Consider the following 22,419-nt stretch of genomic DNA (forward strand, 5'->3'; position numbering starts at 1 on the left):
AAGGTGACTGTAAGCTGCTTTGAGCCTCCTTCGGGTAGAGAAAAGTGGCATATAAGAACCAACTCTTCTTCTTCTTTTCTATCCTGCCCTGAACTCCTTGGATAAAGTGCTAGATGGATCGTGACCTTTAGGTGCTTTAACCAGGCAGTACTTCGACCCCAAATGGCAGACTTTCTGGTTCTGTCCCATGCATGTCTCTCTCTCTCTCTCTTTCTTCCTCCTGGCCTCAGTCTGGATTGCCTTTTGGGCACGCAGCATTGGCCACCCCAATTATCCGAAGGTGGTGTGGGAAGAACCGAGAGCCCCAACATTCCCCAAACATTCCTGTATTTGAACGTATGGGGTGAGGGGAGCCCATCTGAACTCAAGTATCTTGAGGAAACCTGGCTGGTCTCATCACTAAAACATGTTATCACCATAAGTCCTTCTGCCCTCCGAGCTCATGCGCCGGGAGGCATGCATGATGTACAATTTCAATTTTGTTTCCGTCGCCGCAAAAGGGATTTCTGTCATGGCATCAGATCTTTATCTCCCTCGCAAGCCTTGTAAACGGAGCAGGGGAAGGGAAGGGAAGTCTTGCTTCCCTGTTCAGTAGGGGTTGAGTTAAATCCCCGAATGTCAGCCCGAGAAACCCTCTGGCAGGGGGCTCTCGAAAATATGAACCCTCCAAGGATTATAGATGTGAATTTGAAGTAGAGGCATTCTCCATGATTGGTTGTCTGACTCACATAATGACAAGAGGACAGCTTGATGCCCGTAGTTAAAGATGCCGGGAGAATTTTTTTTTTTTAAAGTACATTATTGAAAACATACTCACAGAGGCCACCTGATTCATCTGTCTTATATACTGTAGCTGTTATTTATTTATTTATTGCTTAGACTTATTGCCCGCCACTGCCATAACTGGCTCGTGGCGGGTTACAATTGTCCATATTAACAGCCCCGTAAAATGAGGTGGCTGGATGGAGTCACTCAAGCAGTCGGTGCAAACTTAAATGGACTCCGGGGAATGGTAGAGGACAGGAAGGCCCGGAGGATCATTGTCCATGGGGTCGCGATGGGTCGGACACGACTTCGCACATAACAACAACAACAAAACATTAAAACAATTCCGGACGTTCATCTATATACAGTAAGAGACTCCTAAAAACTTTTAAACCACTCTGAGCCTTCGGGGAGGGCGGTATATAAATATGAATGAATAAATAAGTAAAATAAATAAAAACCATAGTGGTCTACAACCCACTAACCCCTGAGAAATCTAGTACAGGAGTGGGAGGAGGGAGTATAGATCACATAGCAGATGCTTACACTCTTTTTTTTTTTTTTTTTTTTTTTTTTTTTTTTTGGCACTGCTTCCCCTTTTTCATAAAAATAGCAATGTAGGATACAGTATATGTTGTTAATACAGAGAATAAATAAGATTTCCAGGTTTAGATTAAATGCTTAACATTAAACATAGAACAATATAAGCTTTCAGTCTTCTATAGCTTCTCCTTATCCTTGGTTCTGATACATCTACAAAACAATTTGTGCTTGACCCATTCTAAGAACCATCCTGACAGATATATTTTCAGATTTAAGTTGAAAGCTTAACATTAAACTTTTTCTACAAGTCAGTGTAGGCTTTAGTCCTAGGACAATACCCTAATAGAAGAAATAAAAAATAAGGGGGGGGGAACCCCATTTTACATTTTCAGCACTAATGATTATATTACCTATATGCCTACAAAAGAAAAGAGACAAAAAAAAACAAGAGAGAAAGAGACACTGCTTCCCCTTTTTCATAAAAATGGAAATATAGAATACAGTATAACATTAAACATAAAACAATATGAGCTTTCGGTCTTCTTAAGGGGGTCTCATCTCGAGGCTTGCTACATCTTGTCGTTCCCGTAAAATTATATTCTGTCCCATTGGCCTTTGGTGTAGAAAGTGCAGTTGTACTCTTTCCCGCAGAATATGCATCGATAAATCTTGAGGCCGTTGCACCTCCTGGACTCCAGTATCAATACAATTTTTTCCCCAGAGAGATCCTTTAAATCGGTTACTTTCACTGCAGATCCATATTTCTTTTGATTGATTTTTGTACACTGTTGCTTTGAGATGGCTGTATGTCTTTTTAAAAAGGGTGTTCTTATCTGGGCTGCAGAACTCCGGCATCCCATTTTCCGTCTCCAGAATTTCAGATTTCTCTTCTACTGTTGGTTTTCCACCTTGTTTAGAGCTGTCATCAGCCACTATTATTGATCCATTATTCCTGTTAAAGACGTCTTCCTTGGCATCTTGGATCTCCTTGAAGATATGAATTTCAGATTTCTCTTCTGCTGTTGGTTTTCCACCTTGTTTAAAGCTGTCATCAGTCACTGTTATTGATCCATCATTCCTATTGAAGACTTCTTCCTTGCCATCTTGGATCTCCTTGGAGATATTTTTGATCAATCCATCTAAAAATACTTTGTAATCTTGGGTTTGTATCTCTATTAGATGAGCCAATCTTTTTAACATAGACATGATTTTGACTTTAAAAAAACCCGGCCCCAAACAGTTTTACGAGTGGCCAGTAGAGGTCCTCTGTTTTATCCTCTAATGTTCCGGCACAGGCATGTGACGTATTGAAGGCAGAGATTCTCGTGCTGGCACAGAGTTCTCGTGAGATTTTCCCATTCACAGCTTATCTTATCTTCGAAAACCAAAACAATTACAATAAGAGCTTTTGCCAATTAATTCGAGTTGATTTGAGTCCTTCTTCTGCTTAGTTAGGAGAATTAGCCTGCCTCTTAACGAGGTGGCTTCGGGCAGAGCAGAGTAAGAGGAGGGGGGAAACAAAGGGCTTTGATGCAGGAAGAGAGACGGAGAAAAAAAAAAGCGAGAGATACTTGCAGTAAATGATGTTTTGGAACTCAGCCGATGTCCTCCCCTCAGTTCAAAGCGTTCATTTGTGGTAAATCATCATGTAGGGTTGAAGCAGATACTTTAAGATTGAAGAAAGAAAAGAAAGTCCGAGGTAGAAAATGGCAGTCGTCCTCTGGACCTGGAACGCTGACAGCCTATAATCCAGGGAGATATACTCCCTAAAGGATTGGAGACGGCCCCAAGAACTTCCTGGGTAGAAAGGTGAGGTGGGGTTTGCGTACCCCTCCTCTTTTCTGCCAATTGCTTGCACAATTGACCCCTGTCAGGCTTCAGAGATAGCAGAGCAGATGCCCTGCCACCCTCTCAGGACGACATCTTTTCAATTTTTCAGATGCTTACACTCTTAACACAAGTTTCCCTTGTTAGTAGAGGTACCGGGCCTCCCAAATTTCCAAGCCACAGGGAAGAGTGTGTCTAAACTCCCAGAAATGCAATGCAGAACTCCTCTGCAATAGCTGGAGAACCATGTCTGCTCCACAAAGAGGAAAGATATGGCTGGCTGATAAATCAATGGTCATTGCAGACAGAATACTCCAACAGAGCATTCTATCAATACTTTGTGACTAATAGCCACCAGTGGGCCGCTCTGTGATACCAAATAAATATACTCTGTAGCGGTGGTCCCCAACCACCGGGCCACGGCCGGTGCCGGGCCGCAAAGGCCCTGGCACCGGGCCACAGCTCCCTGCCTCTGCCGGGCCGCACATGCGCGTTTGAGCCATGCGCGGCTGCAAATGCGCATGTGCGGCACTCCCGTACATTCGTGGCATGCGCGTCCGGGCGATCGCTCTCCCTGCATTTGCTGGCAGGGGCTCATGGGAATTATAGTCCTTGAACATCTGGAGGGCCACTGGTTGACTACCCCTGCCTTACGAGATTAAAAGAACCGCTTAGTTTTCCAGCAGGAATCGAGCTATGAAATCTCCATCTTCCGTTCAGTGCCTGCGATCCCAACTTTTTGAACAAATGCTGTTTTGATAACTCAATTCAAGGTTGCTTCTTTTTGTTTAAAAAAAAAAGTTATTTTCCTCTGATATTTTACTCGCAGTAAGCTATTCTTTCTCCAGTGCCTTCTAGCCATGTTGCTTATTTCTCCGATACGTGACATATCTGCACCGTTCTGGCCTCTTGAGATTCAAGCTAACAAATAGCAGAGGGAGAGTCGTTAGTCTTTACTGGCCTGCTCATATGTGACATTGCTAAGTTTTTATGAAGCCATATATTCATAGGGACTAACCTTTGTACTCGGTGGAGCACTTCTGGCCCACTTCTCGAGAGGCCGGGTTGGAAGAAGGAATAGGTTTACGCACAGACGCCTCCTGTTTCTCATCGGCGCAAGGCTGATCTAATTCATTTCTATGGCAGCCAGTTTCCTGGCAATGATCCCCACTGAATTCTGGTTTGGGTAGAGAAATATCTGAAGACTTTGGGAGTAGAGCGAGGCGTGGGCAGGATTTGGAGCAGGGAGGGACTTCAGTGGAAGATAATGCTATGGAGTCCCCCCTCCAAAGCAGCCATCTTCTCCAGGGGGACTGATCTCTGTCGCCTGGAGATGAGCTATGATGCTATGGAGTCCACCTTCCAAAGCAGCCATCTTCTCCAGGGGAACTGATCTCTGTCGCCTGGAGATGAGCTATGATGCTATGGAGTCCACCTTCCAAAGCAGCCATCTTCTCCAGGGGAACTGATCTCTGTCGCCTGGAGATGAGCTATGATCTCTGTCGCCTGGAGATGAGCTATGATGCTATGGAGTCCACCTTCCAAAGCAGCCATCTTCTCCAGGGGAACTGATCTCTGTCTCCTGGAGATGAGCTATAATGCTATGGAGTCCCCCCCCTCCAAAGCAGCCTTCTTCTCCAGGGGAACTGATCTCTGTCCCCTGGAGATGAGCTATAATGCTATGGAGTCCCCCCTCCAAAGCAGCCATCTTCTTCAGGGGAACTGATCTCTGTCTCCTGGAGATGAGCTATAATGCTATGGAGTCCCCCCCTCCAAAGCAGCCTTCTTCTCCAGGGGAACTGATCTCTGTCCCCTGGAGATGAGCTAGATCCCCAGGTCCCTCCTGGAGCGTGGCATTCCTAGTGTCCTTGATCATTCTTTCAAAATACAGCTGTATGAGTCTAATGTGGAATGGTACTACAATTCAGGGAGGCCTCCTGCCAGCAACCATCCATGCTGGTTTACCATAGAGACTTACCATAGAGTTTCAGAGTGGCCTCCGGCCAGCAACCATCCATGCTGGTTTACCATAGAGACTTACCATAGAGTTTCAGAGTGGCCTCCGGCCAGCAACCATCCATGCTGGTTTACCATAGAGACTTACCATAGAGTTTCAGAGTGGCCTTCTGCCAGTAGCCATTCATGCTAGTTTACCATAGAGACTTACCATAGAGTTTCAGAGTGGCCTCCGGCCAGCAACCATCCATGCTGGTTTACCATAGAGACTTACCATAGAGTTTCAGAGTGGCCTTCTGCCAGCAGCCATTCATGCTAGTTTACCATAGAGACTTACCATAGAGTTTCAGAGTGGCCTTCTGCCAGCAGCCATTCATGCTAGTTTACCATAGAGACTTACCATAGAGTTTCTGGAAATTCCTAGAGCTACTCCTGGGTAGCAGTGACGTGATGTTACGGCCCCTTGTGTCCCATCCCGGAACCTCCTACTGGTTATCCGACTGCAGCCTGGCAACCCGATGCTATTGAACCAAACTCAAAGAGCCTTGCAAAGATTCAATTTCCCCCTTGGGGTAAACCTCTTGGCTGTCATTTTCAGATGAGTCTCCCTTGCTAAGTGATATTGAGTGCACTGAAGACCACCCGACGATTATGAAAGAATATCTGTTTTCATATCTGTAAATGCAAAAGAAAATAGAGTTTCAAAATGTGAAACTAAAGAGCAACATTCAAGAGAAAAATACAGCTCCTGAAATATGGGTCTAAATGAAGCGACGGGAGAAAGTTCGTGGAGAAGCGCACATCAATCAAGCACAACTGAGGACTGGCAAGATATTTAAATAAGGATGCAAGGGGCCAGAGATCTGTGAGGCAGAGGCTTGGGCGTCAAGCTCCATGCGCTCCTCTTAGATTTCCAATGAGTCTCGGCTCTTGCCTATTGAGAAATTGCTTCATTATACGGATATGAATTAACCAGGCCTTTGGTTCCAGGGTGTTACCATTTTGTTCTTCCTCCGGCTGTAGGCAATGCTGTTGAGCTGCTCTCACACTGCAAGAGCTCGGCATGGAAGAGACTTTGACCGTTTACGCACTGGGAACTTCACTGCCCCAGCTCCCATGCAGGAGAACAAATCAGGGGTGGATGAGGTGCTTCGGGCCAAATGCTCCCTTGTGTGGGTGCAGAAAGAGGTGGGGCAAGCTGCCATGACTAAAACTCCAGCGTGTAACCCGGCATGAAACCTCCAGTGCATAAACGGTCTTTTGCAGGTTTAGAGGCAAGGAAGAGGAGGAGGGAGTCTACATTGTTGATGCATCCCCTGATCCAATCTTTTTGAAATTTGAGGGGCTCTTTTGAGGAGAGGCTCCCGCAGTTATGATGCAAATCTGGTGTCTCTACCTCAAACCCCCATGTCTCTTCCCCCCCCCCCCCCAGACCACAGAATAGACAGAAAAGGAAAATTTCCCATTGACTTTAATGGTGCCGAATCGCTTCAGATTTAGCCAGATCTGAGCAGGAAAGGGTATTTTGGGTTTTTCGTACCCAGCCCAAATTGATTCAGGCTGAATCTAAAATAGTCAGGTTTGGTGGGGGGAGGATTGCACATGCCTGCACGCAGATAAATATGGCTGCTATGGAAGAATCTGAAGTTCCTTCATAGGATTGGATTGTCTATTTCAGGGGTAGTCAAACTGCGGCCCTCCAGATGTCCGTGGACTACAACTCCCATGAGCCCCTGCCAGCTTTCGCAGGGGCTCATGGGACTACCCCTGGCCTATTTCAAATGAAGACGGGCACATGGAACTTGTTCATAGGACCCAGGCCTGTTTCCCTTGTACTACAGACCTTCTGCATATGTCTCTTTGGTTTGGTTCCAGGCAGTCGACTACGAGATGAACAGGGCTTTTATGCTGACAGTGATGGTCTCCAACCAAGCTCCTCTAGCCAGCGGCATCCAGATGTCTTTCCAGTCCACAGCAGGGGTCACCATTTCAGTCACCGACGTCAACGAGCCGCCCTACTTCCCCGCAAACCACAGGCTCATCAGGCTGGAGGAAGGCGTCCCTACGGGGACGGCGCTGACGACCTTTTCAGCGGTGGATCCGGATCGTTTCATGCAGCAGGCTGTGAGGTGCAGTAATGGATAAAAATCAATTGGGGGGGGTATATATGCCGGGGTTACTTGATGTCCCCTTTTTAGGGGACATGTCCTCTTTTGGGGGGGGTCCATCCTCTTTGGGGGCAGCCTCTTTAGGGCTCCTTTAAAAAAAAAACTGATAAAAATGTCCCCTTTTCGGGTTGTATGGTGAGGAATGTTCCTGTTAGTAGGAAGCCAACGCTCCTTTCCTTAGATGTCAAAAAGAGCATTGACTCTCAAAAGCTCCTACCCAGAAAATCCTGTGGGTCTCTAAGATGCTGCCGCCATGTTCAGAACAGTCAACCTTTGGAAACCACTGCCAGGAGGCAACATCAGGGGAAGGGCTCAGCCTCTCTGCCCTGTTGTTGGCCCTCCAGAAGAACTCCTTGACCACTATATGAGACAAAATGCTGGACTAGATATGCCATTGATCTGATCCAGTAGGGCTCTTCTTAAGTTCTTAGATTCTTCCTGAACTCAGAGCTAGCTGCTCAGAGCAAGACCCCTCCCCCTAAAACCTTACACAGCTAGCGCAAGCACGTGTAAAATCAGACATGTACGCCTTTCCACAGGGACGGCCAAAGTGTGATTCTCCAGATGCCCATGGACTACAATTCCCATGAGCCCCTGCCAGCGCATGCTGGCAGGGGCTCATGGGAATTGTAGTCCATGGGCATCTGGAGAGCCACACTTTGGCCGCCCCTGCCTTAGCAATATAACAAGCCAAGCGTCCCTGATCCTTCCCGCTTGCAGACGCTTGTGGTGTCCCGCTCCAGGGCTCCTGAGACAGATCGCCTCCTAGGCCGTCAAGTGGCAAACCCAACCCGTAGCTAAGCCTGTTTCAGTCTCATTGGATTCGGCGGGACTTGCCCATCCTTCACCGTTTGCTTGCTTGAGGCCGAAGAAAAGAGGGATTTGTAACTCTGCCTTCTCCCCCTCCCGCCTCGCCGGTTATCTGTCACCCCTTTTATTGCAAGCGCCAGATATATTTGGCATAGCAGGAGGGAACATTCCGGAACAAGAGCCGGGGCCAATTAAACTTACATCACTTGTGACATTTTATAATCATTAGAGGGCCGGGATATTTCACCTGGGATGGAGCTGTCTGGAACCGAAAATGACGGTGCTTACTCACTGCCTTCGCCTGTTGGCTTTGGACAGGCGGCGAAACCTTTAAGGACAGAGGGAATGTCGTGGCTAACAAGGCCATTTTTCTTCGTTGTTTCCTTCCGAAAGGCCGGGCCTTTGACGAGGGGGCTTCTCCTCTCGCCTCACGCGCTTGTAGCACCACCAAGGTATGCGGAAGGAAAACAGTTGGCTTTTGGTTGGCCCCAGGTGTGCGGAGCCTGGCGGAGAATGAAGATGACCAGAAGGGGTGTCTGAAAGAAGGATGATGGGGGGTGGGAGGGGAGGTCCTTTGCAAACCTGCTTTGTTTGAGAGCTCTGTGGCTCGACCGTCAGCAAAAGTCAACACCTTGCTGCCTGCTGCTGATTGTCCAAGCCGTGGCATTGCGCAGGTCTGAATGAGGGCAGTACAGCCAGACGCCAGAGAACTCTTTAGCTTCCTCCATGAGTGTCTTGGTTGACACTCTTAGCATTTGAAGAAGAAGAAGAAGAGTTGGTTCTTATATGCCGCTTTTCTCTACCTGAAGGAGTCTCAAAGTGGCTTATAGTCTCCTTCTCTTTCCTCTCCCCACAACAGACACCCTGTGAGGGAGGTGAGGCTGAGAGAGCCCTGATATTACCGAAGAAGAAGAGTTGGTTCTTATATGCCACTTTTCTCTACCCGAAGGAGTCTCAAAGCGGCTTACACTTGCCTTGTCCTTCCTCTCCCCACAACAGACACCCTGTGAGGGAGGTGAGGCTGAGAAAGCCCTGATATCACTGGTTGGTCAGAACAGCTTTATCAGTTCTGTGGCGAGCCCAAGCTCACCCAGCTGGCTGCATGTGGAGGAGGAGCGCGGAATCGAACCCGGCTCACCAGATTAGAAATCCACACACCTAACCACTACATCAAGCTGGCTTTGTGCAGCTCATTCCATGTGTGTGTTTTTTTTAAATTTATTTCTTCTTTAAAACCAAGTTTCTTATATGTTTGTTGTCAAAAGTTACTAAGAAACCTTTCCAGACTGCTACTCTAGAATTAATATGGTGAAGTTTTTTTTTTTTACATCTTCTTCTTGTATGTATTCCTGAACAGCCCCTTTGAATTCTTGTACCAGATCTTCTTTACCCCCCTGATGCGTAAATTCTTTGCCCTTCCTTGTCCTTCCAAAAGTTCTAACCTGCCTTCAGATATATTTTTCCACTTCTTTTACCGAGTCTTTAACTTTAGTCTTCACCTCTTCTATTTGTTTTGTGTTTGCTCCAACACTTTTTTTGGAAATAAGTTCTTTCTTTGAATCAAGGACTTCCTTTCTGACATCACTTAGTTATTTCCTTATTTCAGCCGCTTCTTTTTTTAATTACAGAGTACTCTTTTTGAAGTTCGGTTTTGGTTTCGTGGATTTCCCCTGTAAGCTTACCTCGGGTCTCCAGGACCTGTTTGAGTTGGGCTTGTATAGAGTCCTCTGCCTCTTCATCACTATCTGACCTAGGCCCATTCCGCACAAGGACCAATGTTGCCAATTGGTTTCGCAAAGCGGAAACACTATTTTAAATAGTGGAATCGCGGCGTTCCGCATACCTTCATTTGTAGTGGAATCCAGTAGCGTTTCATTCGTTCCCCAAAGGTTTCCGGTCTCGCAGGAATCGCTAGAAAGGAAACGATTTTTTCTGTGCTTGATCCCACCCCTGGCCGTCAATCAAACGAACAGCCAATGGGCGGTTGTTATCATGCTCCCAAAAAGCCCCTTTCCCTTTAAGCACAGGTTAAAAAAAAAAACCACGTTTCAATGAATATGCCTTCATTCTTCCTAATGTAGAGACCCATCTAGCTGGTGTGTGAGCTGGCGATTCATCGTTACCACGCTTCCCTGAGTGAAAAAGAAATCCCCCCCCCGCACGGGCGCGATTTTCGGTGCTTGGGGACTTAGGGGAGCTTTAAAGCACTTCTGTGGAGGACTGTAGCCGGAGAAGCTTCGCTGGTTTGTTGCTTTCCCCACTCACTCCGAGGGGAAAAAATGGTGATCGCTTCGCCGGAGGTTCGGAGGAGAGAACCAGGGGGAGGGACTTTGTTGAAACCGCAACATTGAGAACGCACAGGTCTTTTTCGCTAGCGTTGCAGATACAAAATCGGAGTCCAGTGGCACAGAGACTGAGGCCTTGCCCTGATGTTGCCTCTTGACTTTGGTTTAGTGCCTCTGAGTGTGGTAGTTCCCCTCAGTCACCCTGGCTAGTAACTACTGGCATACCTCTTCCCCATCAATCTACCTAATCCCCTTATAAAACTGTGGCCATCATTCCATCCTTTGGCAGCGAATTCCGCAGCCACTCTCTGGGGCTTGATTCTGCCTGAAGGGTCAGAAATTATGCAGGCCTGTTCCTGTGCTCTGCCTTGGAGTATGAGAAGTGGGAGGGAGGGAGGGAGTTAGAACTCATGGGACCCTTTGCCCCCTTGTTTTAACACTGGGGCTTGAACCTGATGCCTCCTGTTACCATCACTGAAACATCACGAAATTTCATGAGCCTGTAATTTTCTAAAGCCTCAGTGCTGTCTGCTACAGTAGTTGTCCCCAACCCCCGGTCTGGAGACCGGTACCGGTTCGTGGATCAGTCGGTACCGGGCCATGGTTCCTCCTCGTCCTCCTCCTCAGCTGCTGCCTCGGGGGCTGCCCTGCCACTCTGCCGCCGGCTCACCTTTGGTGCTCTCCAGCGGCCGCCATTGCTGGGCTCCCCCTCGGCATGGCACTGCGCAGCTGCTGCTGGCAGCGCCCCCCAGTGGGCGGCGGGAAGTCAGGGGCGCAGGCGGGAAAGCAAGTGGAGCAGGGATGCATGCGGCAGCGATGTCCCTCAGCAAAAGATCCCCCCCCCCCGGGCCTCAGTAAAATTGTCAAGTGTTGACTGGTCCCTGGTAATAAAAAGGTTGGGGACCACTGTTCTACAGAATCTGTCTCCCGGGGTGGGGGGTCTACCTAGGGAAGCCCCTCCTCCCGCCCCCACACCAGGCTTGAAAGCAACTTTGCTGAAACGTATTTATGAGCTGCCTGGAAGACTGAAATGGTGAAGAGGCAGGTGATAAATCGTCGAAATAAATAATACATGATCCTTATGCACCTCATTTATTTTTAACTGTGCAATTCGGCGCTTCTGGAGGCACGTTTTGGATATTTTTCTTTGCCCCCAATTTGAACATTCTTTGACCGGGATCCTTTGTCCTCCTTTGGGAGGAAGAAGTAAAAGGCCTCCTTTTTTCTTTTCTTTTTTACAATCCAAAAGAGTCTCGCAGACATCCTGTGAGGTAGATGGAGCTGAGAGAGCTCTGAGAGAACTGCTCTGTCAGAAAGCCCTAATGGAACTGTGACTGGCCCAAGGTCACCCAGCTGGCTACATGTGGAAGAGGAGTGGAGAGTCAAACTCAACTTGCCAGATTAGAAGTTACATCAAGCTGGCTCTTTACATCTTCTTTTTGTATGTCAGGGTTATTGGGGGGGGGCATCTTTGTTGCTTTTAAACAGTAGTATTTTAAATTCTGGTTAGGAATCCTCCTTGAGCTTTGAGAAAAGAAGAAGAATTGGTTTTATACCCTGCTTTTCACTACATGGAGGAGTTTAAAAGTGGCTTATAATCACCTTCCCTTCCTCTCCCCACAACAGACACCCTGTGAAGTAGGTGAAGCTGAGAGAGCTCTGACAGAACTAATCTGTGAAAACAGCTCTATCAGGACTGTGACTAGCCCAAGGTCATCCAGCTGGCTGCATGTGGAAGAGCAGGGAATCAAACCCAGTGCTGCAGATTAGAAGCCACCGCTCTGAACATTTCTTGGGTGTTAATATTTTAATAAAATTAATAAGAAGTAATGTTTTTGTGAATTAAACTGTGCATACTGTAACCCTTTTGCTGTCCATTTGCCTACTGTTAGCAGGTTGCTAAGAAATTGACAATTAACAAACTTACCTGTACTTCATTACCCACCTAACCGTAGAATCATAGAATCCTAATGTTCTCTGTAAGCTGCCCTGAATCGTAAGGGAGGGTGGCATATAAATGCAAGCAAGCAAGCAAGCAAATAAATGCTTTTACTGCCAGCAGACAAGAGGAGACTGGGGGGAGAAGCAACACTTGGAGGAATGGGAAGGGCTGTGGCTCAGTGATAGAGCCTCTGCTTGGCATGCAGAAGGTTCCAGGTTCGATTCCTGGCACCCCCTGCTAAAAGGATCAGCTGGTAGCTGACATGAAAGACCTCCACTTGTGTTCCTGGAGATCCACAGCTGGCCTGAGTAGGCAATACTGACCTTGATGGACCAGTGATCTGAGTTCAGTATAAGGTAGCTTCCATGTATGGCAGAGGTGGCCAAACTGGGGCTAGCAGGGCCTCATGGGAACTGTAGACCATGGACATCTGGATGAAGTCCGCACACATTGGATAATGCACTTTCAATGTGCTTTTACAGCTGAATTTTCCAATGCAGAACAGGATAATCTACTTCTAAAGTGCATTATCCAATGCGTGCAGAATGGGCCCTGGAGAGCCACAGATTGGCTCCCCATGACATATGGCATAAATCTTTTCAAAGGAAAAATATACTGAGCCATTCCTGTGTTCCAGATCGGAACTGTTGTGGCCTTGCTTTTGATAACCGCACACAAAATCCATCCAAAGAAGCCTCCTGGGTCACCCCAACAGTCTGTGTAGTTTCTTGTTGACTCTGCAGGGGTCCATGTTCCCCACCCCTGTGTTGCAAGTAGGAGCTCACCGTCAGTTTTGATCAGGAAGGCTGCAGTGGGGAAGGGGTTAACTACCCCTCTCCCTCCCTCACAATCAAATCAGCACCCCCTCCCCATTCTCCTGCACAAGTACAATTCGTTTTTTTAAAACAAAATATGAAGAATTCTAACAAAGTTTAAATGTGGATATGGAGCGCTTGTGTATCTGGAGAAGTTTGTATGCACACAAAAGCTTATAACCAGAATTAAATTTCGTTAGTCTTGAAGATGTCACTGGACTTTGTTTGATTGCAGGGATGGCCAAACTGTGGCTCTCCAGATGTCTATGGACTACAATTCCCACGAGCCCCTGCCAGCATGCTGCTGGCAGGGGCTCGTGGGAATTGTTGTCCATGGACAACTGCATCTCAGGAACCAAGCAGTTGAGACCCAGCGAACTCACACCGAAGACATTACTCTTGGGCTTCAGGGTGACGCTTTAAGTAAAAGTCCTTATTGGGAAAGTCAGCATTCAGAGTCTACACTTTGCATATGCTCACAGACGGGAATCCTTGACAGAGACACCAGGGAAGGGGGTGGAATGGCTTATATACCTGGGCCGTGGGAAAGGGGCAGTAGAACTGCCTGGGGTGAGAATTGGGCATTCACACAGGAAAATAGGATCAGAGTGTCCTTTGAACTGGGAAAGTGTTAACCATCTGTTGTTTAGCCTAGCCAGGGAGATCCTCCTTGAAGGGAGATAGCGAGGAGCTGCAGAAGCAGGATGTCAGAGTCCCCTTGTATACGGCACTGGTCAGACCACACCTGGAGTACTGTGTGCAGTTCTGGAGGCCTCACTTCAAGAAGGACATAGATAAAATTGAAAGGGTACAGAGGACAGCGACGAGGATGATCTGGGGCCCAGGGACCAAGCTCTATGAAGATAGGTTGAGGGACTTGGGAATGTTCAGCCTGGAGAAAAGGAGGTTGAGAGGGGACATGATAGCCCTCTTTAAGTATTTGAAAGGCTGTCACTTGGAGGAGGGCAGGATGCTGTTTCTGTTGGCTGCAGAGGAGAGGACACGCAGTAATGGGTTTAAACTTCAAGTACAACGATATAGGCTAGATATCAGGGAAAAAATTTTCACAGTCAGAGTAGTTCAGCAGTGGAATAGGCTGCCTAAGGAGGTGGTGAGCTCCCCCTCACTGGCAGTCTTCAAGCAAAGGTTGGATACACACTTTTCTTAGATGCTTTAGGATGCTTTGGGCTAATCCTGCGTTGAGCAGGGGGTTGGACTGGATGGCCTGTATGGCCCCTTCCAACTCTATGATTCTATGATTCTATGAGCCTTTGCAATACAAGCGGAGGCAAGGGGAGGGGTGGGGCTCCTGAGCCCATCCAAGTTGCCAGAGCAGAGCAGGCGTCCCGGGAGTAATAGGAAATAAAGAACTTTTAATATAAGCGACCGGGGCAGGAACCAGGGGCTCATGTCACTGGAGAGCTGCAGATTGGCCACCCCTGTTCTCTTGCCTCGGACCAACACGGCCGTCCACCCGCATCGACAAGAAATCTAATTATGGTTTTCGTAACAAGCCGCTCAGCCCGAACAAAGCATTCCGATGCTCTCCGGAAAAGGAGGGTTAGGAGTCGGCGGACGCAAGGGAACGCCAAAAACATTTCCCCAAAACGTTCTTTTCCAGCCATGTTAAGGGCCTGTCACCGGAAGAGACTGCCATGTCTTTCTCCCTGCTCTCCGCAGATACTCCAAGCTGTCAGATCCGGCAAACTGGCTGAGCATTAATGCCACAAATGGTCAGATCACCACCACCGCCGTCCTCGATCGGGAGTCAGCCTATGTTAAGAACAACGTCTACGAGGCCACCTTCCTGGCAGCTGACAACGGTAGGCTTACCTTCTGCCTAGGCCGGGCTTCAATAATAGCGTGGCACGATGTATTAACCCAAACGAAGCCCTGACAGAATTGTCAGTATAAGTTTGCAATTATTTTTTTTTTTGCTCAGGTTTGCAGGGAAAGAGTGAGAGGAAGAGAGAGAGAGATAAACCTCCTCCACGAAGCCAGGACAGGACATTGTCAGAGTAAATTACCTATGTGGAGCCATTTGAGAATGTGATTAGAATGCAACTAGGATCTTTTCTACAGTGGCTTTTGATTGTGCTCAGCATCCCTCCCCTACAGAGAGTATTGTTTGCCCTAGGATGACCAGGTCCTTCCCCTCCCCACCATTGGGGATGAGGGGGTACATTGACCAACTTCAAACTTATAATGCCTTGTACAGGAGTCCCTACCCATTTTTAGGATTCAGGCACCATTGGAACGCTTACACTGCATAGTGGACAGAGTCACAAAATGGCCGCCACAAGAGGCGGAGCCAGATGTAAAATGGCTGCCACAGCTTAACTTCAGGCACATAGTGAGGATCTCTGTACAGTGGGGGCAGGCTGGGAAACCCCAGGAGAGTTGAGGGTGAAGCCTGGGGGGCCCAAGGACCCTAGTCAGCCATAGGGTCCTCCCTCCAAAGTAGCCATCATGCTGACTACCCCCCTACACACACACACACACACACATAGAATGCATCCACTATCTTTCCGGGGGGGAAAGTAGGTATCTCAGGCTGATTATGCCCAGGGGGGAGGGCAGAAGGCCCCTCTGGGGACAGGCTCGGATTAGGGCCTCTGCTGCCCTGCGTTAAAGGAACATTGATAGTTTCCACCCTCCCTTTTACACTGCAAGCACCATCAGCGACCGAGCCAGGCCAGGCCCATGTGCACAAGAAAGAGTCCGGCCTTCCAGGCCCAACTCTTCCCCCACCTACAGTGGCCCAACAGGGACAAAAAAAAAATCCCTTTTCAGCTCTGCAGCATTTTGCAGTAGTGCAAAGCCAAACAGGGCATTTTTGTTCCTTCCAAGAAGGTGGGCTCGCATCACAATGCAATCCCAACTTCGTGAACGTGAATCCCCACCTCCGCCACAGCAAAGCACAGTGGAACTTCTCTCCCCCAGCCAGGTATACGCATGCAGAACTCCGGGCCGGACTGTGTCCGGCAGGGGAAATCTTCCCTAATTCGTAGACAGGAAGCAGCAAGGCAGGACGGCTGCTGCTGTGCATAACAGCTCTGAGTTTCCCCTGTCATTGTTTCCCCATGGGACATATAGCAGCCCTCAAGCAGATGAGATCTGGAAAGCTTTGGAAGAAAAGCATCCTCCTCCCACCCTGGTGCACCACAGCCCAGATGCACCGAGCTCTTTGCACCTGCTGCTGACATTTTTTAACAAGAAACGCTAGAGAGAATTCATGGACCACCAACCATCTCATTACATGAGGCCCTTTGTCTACATCCTTATATATTATTTACTTTAGTCACAGTCCTCCTTCCGTGAAAACACTGGCTGGCTCGTAATGCCAGGAGGGGCATCCAGCATCTGAGCCTTCAATTGCCTTGAGCCTTCGGGGCTTTTTTCGTATCTTGCCACCATCGGACTGGTCTGGATGGAAGAGCCGTTTGTAATGGCGATGGGCATTATATCCAACAGAGCTGAGCCAAATGTTCATGCGTTCCGATTGTCATGTTGAAATTTGCATCTTCCTTCCGCTTTTAATGCAAGTCCTGGAGCTCAAAAGTCCTCAATGGCTTTTCAGGCTCTAGAGCGGGGGTAGTCAACCTGTGGTCCTCCAGATGTTCATGGACTACAATTCCCATGAGCCCCTGCCAGATGGCAGGGGCTCGTGGGAATTGTAGTCCATGAACATCTGGGGGACCACAGGTTGACTACCCCTGCTCTAGAGAGCATCATAGTCAGGGAAACCCATGTGTGTTTGGTTTCAAAAAAGTATCATGGTTCCAAGCATGGATATCCATGATTGGAGAAGGTCTTGACTGTCACGACCCATGGAATACAGCCTGGTGGCTGGCCCTCATAACCAACAGAGTCCCAGACAGGAGGGACTTACTGAAGGCACTCTAGAAGAAGAAGAAGAGTTGGTTCTTATATGCTGCTTTTCTCTAACCGAAGGAGTCTCAACGCGGCTTACAGTCGCCTTCCCTTTCCTCTCCCCACAACAGACACCCTGTGAGGGAGGGGAGGCTGAGAGAGCCCTGATATCACTGCCCGGGTAGAACAGTTTTATCAGTGCCGTGGTGAGTCCAAGGTCACCCAGCTGGCTGCATGTGGGGGAGTGCAGAAATGAACCCGGCATGCCAGATTAGAAGTCCGCACTCCTAACCACTACACCAAGCTGGCTCTACAGCAGTAGTTCTCAACCTGGGGGTTGGGACCCTTTTGGGGAGTTGAACAACCCTTTCACGGGGGTTGCGTCAGAGCGAGCCACTTGGCCGGGGGGGGGGGGCGCCGCTACTGTAGCCGCTCCTCCTGCAGGTGCCCATGCTTGGCCGCCAGCCGCTCCAGCAGCGCCTCCAGCACAGTGCAGTCTCCTGCCAGGCACTCCAGGTGGCAGCACAGCTTGGCACAGCAAGAACTGAGAAACCCCAGAAAAAAAACCAATTGATATACAATCATGGACAACGGATCTTCACGCCATTAATTTCTGTGAAAGAACACTGGCCTAATTTTAAGGTTGGGGGTCACCACAACATGAGGAATGGGATTAATGGGTCACGGCATTAGGAAGGTTGAGAACCACAGCTCTACAGAAACAGGGGTCAGCAGCAAGAATACACAGAACTATGGAACTGGCAAAGACTTGGTACAAAGGAAGAAGTGGGGCTTATATCGGCCCGGGCTTCTGCCCCCGAAGTTGCGCAGGAAAGTGGTTCTTAGGGATGAAACCATTTGAGGAACAAAGGTGCGAAACTTGGAGATGAGCAATCTGCCCAGCGCGCCTAAATCAATAGCCTAGATCAGAGCAAGGCTGTTCAGATAGCAATTTGCATTTCACAAGACCTACTAGCCAGAAGGGCGGCTGAATGGAAAAACACGAAGAAGAAGAAGAAGAAGAAGAAGAAGAAGAAGAAGAAGAAGAAGAAGAAGAAGAAGAAGAAGAAGAAGAGTTGGTTCTTATATGCTGCTTTTCTCTACACCAGGGGTAGTCAAACTGTGGCCCTCCAGATGTCCATGGACTACAATTCCCAGGAATTGTAGTCCTCCTGGGAATTGTAGTCCATGGACATCTGGAGGGCCGCAGTTTGACTACCCCAGCTCTACACGAAGGAGTCTCAAAGTGGCTTACAATCACCATCCCTTTCCTCTCCCCACGACAAACACCCTGTGAGGTGAGTGAGGCTGAGAGAGCCCTGATATCACTGCTCTGTCAGAACAGCTTTATCATTGCCATGGTGAGCCCAAGGTCACCCGGCTGGCTGCATGTGGGGGAGTGGGGAATCGAACCCGGCATGCCAGAGTAGAAGTCCGCACTCCTAACCACTACACCAAACGTAGAGGAGAGGGGGCGGAGGGGAGGAACCCAGCTCCAGCCCTGGAGAATCCCAGGGAACCTTGGCCTGGCTCTTGACATTGACCAAGTGCGCTAAAGCTTTGGCAGGACCCTTTCTGTTAATGAGAAATGGCACGCATGAGTGGAAAAGCGAATGTTTACGCAAGTAGTGGCGCAAGGGCTCCAGCAGCGCAGAGCACTTTAATATCAATTTTAACGAAATCATTGGGCGTCCACAGAACAGTGCGATGTCTGACAGGTGGTTCGCATGATTTCATTTAATTTAGCTTTGAAACTGAACGAGGGGGGAAAAAATACTTTGAGCTGCGTCTTGAGCTGACAGAAAAGAGAGCGGAGATATAATTGCTTTCACTTCGGGCAAGGAGGTAGCAAAGGAAAACCGGTAATGCTTTATTTATTGAGTTGCCGCTTTAAAACATTTGTCAGCCGCCTTTCTACCCTGTAGTGCTCGAGGAGGCTTACAATATCCAGAAAAGGACAGCTGTTAAAGGCGTGGGAGATGAACATTTGAAATACCGATTGGGATGGCCAATAAATACATGCTCAGGATGCTTTCACACATGCTGGATAATGTGCTTTAGCAATCGTTTGCAACTTGGTTTTCTCATGTGCGAAAGCAGCTTTAATTAGGCAAAGGAAGTCCTGTCTTCAGCTGCCTACTGAAGATTGACAGTGAAGGGGCATGCACACCTCCCTGGGGAGATTATTCCAGAATTGTAGGGCTACCACTAAAAAGGCCCTCCCTCATGTGCCCACCAGACAACCTTCTTTGATTGATGGGACAGTCAGGGCAGGATGTCCCTATGATCTTCATTCTTGGTATTTGAGGGACAGTCCCTCAAAAAGTATTTGAGGGACAGTCCTTCAGATAACCTAGTCCCAAGACATGTAGGGTTTCAAATGACAAAAACAACCCCATGAATTGAGCTCCAGAGCACATCGGTAGCCAGTGAAATGGCTGTAGTAACAGGGTCACATGCTCCTGCTCCTTGCCCCTGACCAGCAGTCTACCCACAGCATTCTGCACTAGATCCAGCTTCCAAACACTCTTCAAGGGTGACCCCAGTGAGAGTGCATTGCAGTAGTCCAGTCTGAATGTAACTAAGATCATGGTGGCTATTCTAAGGTGATAATCTGCAAGGACAGTATAGAATCAGTCAAAGAGTACAAAGACATGTATCCAAAGTTATAGATTGAAATCAACAAACATGGGGGCGGGGGGGTATCCCTTGTAGCACCGAAAACTAAATAAAGACAACTAATCCCATTGCAGGAAATTAAGAACCAAGAACAGATAAAACATAACCTCAGAGAGAAACAAGTCAACTGTAAAGCACATTGGAATAAAAAGGTGTTTTCCTAGCACTGTAAAATATTCTGAGAGAGGTATGGGGAAAGGCAGGGCATTCCAGAACTGGGGAGCAGTCACCAAAAAGGCCCTGTCTCTCCAAAGGTGGAAGCAGCATAAAGAAGAACTTGACATGTTCTCATTACAGCCTCAGGATTGCCAGCTCTGGTTTGGGGAGTCCCTGGAGATTTGGGGACGAAGCCTGAGGAGGGGCGGGCTTTGGGGAGGAGAGAGATTTCAATGGAGTTTAATGCCATAGTCTCCTGCTTCTGAAGTGGCCATTTTCTTCAGGTGTAATCTCAAATCTCCAGCCAGTACATGCAGGTTAGCAACTCTGATCTGCCAAGATTCTGTGCCTGATACTTGTGTTTTTTGCAGAGTAGCTTATGAACTGGCCATTTCCCTGGGGATATTTAACAAAAAAACCCTTTGGCTCACTTCTACATTTCAGGGACAAAAAAAAATAAAAAAGCCAAAATAGAAAGGAAGCCGTGAGAAAAATTGCCTTTTCAAACTAACAAAAGCAAAGCTAATATAGTTGCTTCTTTTGCTCAGAGAGTCACACGGGACGGATGCTTGAGGCTGATCCTGCATTGTACAATTACGTTTTCACTGGCATTTCCCCTCCAAATATATACCTCTGTGAACAGCGGTCTGTTGCTGTTGTTTTCAGGAAATAATTGTCTTGCAAAGTTGGTATGTTAATAAGCAACGGTGATTTAAGCACCCCTCAACTGAAAAGGAAAGCAGCGGGGGTCTGTGCACAGGGTAATCCAGAAACACCCCTAAGCATTCATGCATCGGAGAACCGAACTGGGATGCAGGGAACCACGGCTAACCCTGCGGGCTATGCATTCGGTGTGTGCAGCCTGCGCAGTTTCTGACAGAGGAGGAGAGGATAGAGGGAGATCCATCCAGGGATGACAAACAGAAAGCCGAATTTCTGCACTGCTAGACCTTGAAGTTGAGTGAGTTAACGTTACAAGCACCAGAAAGGATATGGGGAAGCTACTTCTGGGGTTCAGAGATGTTTCCATGATCAAAACCAAACAAGCCATGTAAGGAAGAGCGCTTTAGTAAAAAATATCGTGGTTCATTAGTATTTTAAGGCTGAAAAGGCTCGAAGAATCCTGAGCTTAAAAACTGCTCTGGCATTACCATCGAAGGAAATAGTCAAGGTAAAGACCCAGAACAAAACAACCTGCTCACCGTTTGCTGGAGATGGGAAATGGAAGGAATGAAGGGTATTGAACTGCTTAAAAGAAAATGGGCTCTCCTTTTGCTTCTCCGCTAACGAAAGGGAAGTGACTGTAGCACACAGACCCAGACGGCTGCAGAAAACAGGGTATCCTCTTGATTTCGTTGGTTCGTTTGCCAAGGATTAGGCAGGGCAGTAATGGCTTTTGACCTTTACGAACGTCAGATTCGAAGTGGAGAGCCCGAGCTTGTAACTTTTGCATGGCTGGTTCTTATTCGGAGGCTCTGCCATTTCCCTTGCTAGCCCCTCCTGCTGTGAGAAAGACAACTGCTAAGACCGCTAACCTCTGATCTTGAAGGATGCTTTGAACTTTACGAATTGGCATGGCAGGGTCTGCAGGTTCTCCCATCACTGCAAGATTGGGAAGGGAGGGAGGTGGTACTTCCTGACAGGTGTGGAGAAAGGAACAAAGAGTTCATCTTTGCCTTTGTAGCTGGGATCAGACGCAAGGCTATCACGTATTCTACTAGCGAAAGCGTGGCCCCATCTGTGGATATCTGAATCTGTGGACTGGAGCCACATAGAAAGAAAACAGAAGAGGAGAAGAAGAATTGGTTCTTATATGCCATTTTCTTCTCCCAGGAGTCTCAAAGTGGCTTACAGTTGCCTTCCCTTTCCTCTCCCTACAACAAACACCCTGTGAGGGAGATGAGGTTGAGTGAGCCCTGAGATTACTGAAGAAGAAGAGTTGGTTCTTATATGCCGCTTTTCTCCGAAGGAGTCTCAAAGCAACTTCCAATCGCCTTCCCTTTCCTCTCCCTACAACAAACACCCTGCGAGGGAGGTAAGGCTGAGAGAGCCCTGAGATTACTGAAGAAGAAGAAGAGTTGGTTCTTATATGCCACTTTCCTCTACCCTAAGGAGTCTCAAAGTGGCTTACAGTCGCCTTCCCTTACCTCTCCCCATAACAGACACCCTGTGAGGGAGGTGAGGCTGAGAGAGCCCTGATATCACTGCTCAGTCAGAACGGCTTTATCAGCGCTGTGGCGAGCCCAACGTCACCCAGCTGGCTGCATGTGGGGGAGCGGGGAAGTAAGCCTCAACAGATTTCTCAGTTACCATGCCAAGCTTACTACTGAGAATGGCAACTGGGGGCAGTGAAAGAAGCATCATCAAGCCCTACAGTGATGGGCATTGGTGAGAGTTTATTGGGGCCTGCAGAATGAGGCATTCCTGGTCTAAGATAAGGTGTGCATAAATAGTCTGGAACTTGTTAATGAATTCTAATTCAGCAGTTTCACGGTGGATTCTCCCTTTGAAGCATCCTTGCCTGAGAACAGTAACTTTTAGATGAGCGGCAGAACACCCTGGAAGATATCTCCTGATTCTAAATGTTGTAGGATTTAATG

The 22,419-nt window shown here is 48.0% G+C and overlaps 1 protein-coding gene across 5 annotated transcripts in view; it reads left to right on the forward strand.

Moving 5' to 3' along the window:
- The window catches only part of CDH4 (cadherin 4), a 911,643-nt gene that overhangs the window by 862,270 nt on the left and 26,954 nt on the right, over positions 1–22,419 (forward strand). For all 5 annotated transcript variants that reach the window (XM_077335763.1, XM_077335764.1, XM_077335765.1 and 2 more), the window contains 2 exons: positions 6,967–7,220; positions 14,792–14,934. In XM_077335763.1, coding sequence (XP_077191878.1) covers positions 6,967–7,220; positions 14,792–14,934 — 397 coding nt within the window. The remainder of the gene's footprint in view (positions 1–6,966; positions 7,221–14,791; positions 14,935–22,419) is intronic.

The sequence above is a fragment of the Paroedura picta genome, chromosome 4 (genome assembly GCF_049243985.1).
Source record: "Paroedura picta isolate Pp20150507F chromosome 4, Ppicta_v3.0, whole genome shotgun sequence".
Classification (NCBI taxonomy): Eukaryota; Metazoa; Chordata; class Lepidosauria; order Squamata; family Gekkonidae; genus Paroedura; species Paroedura picta.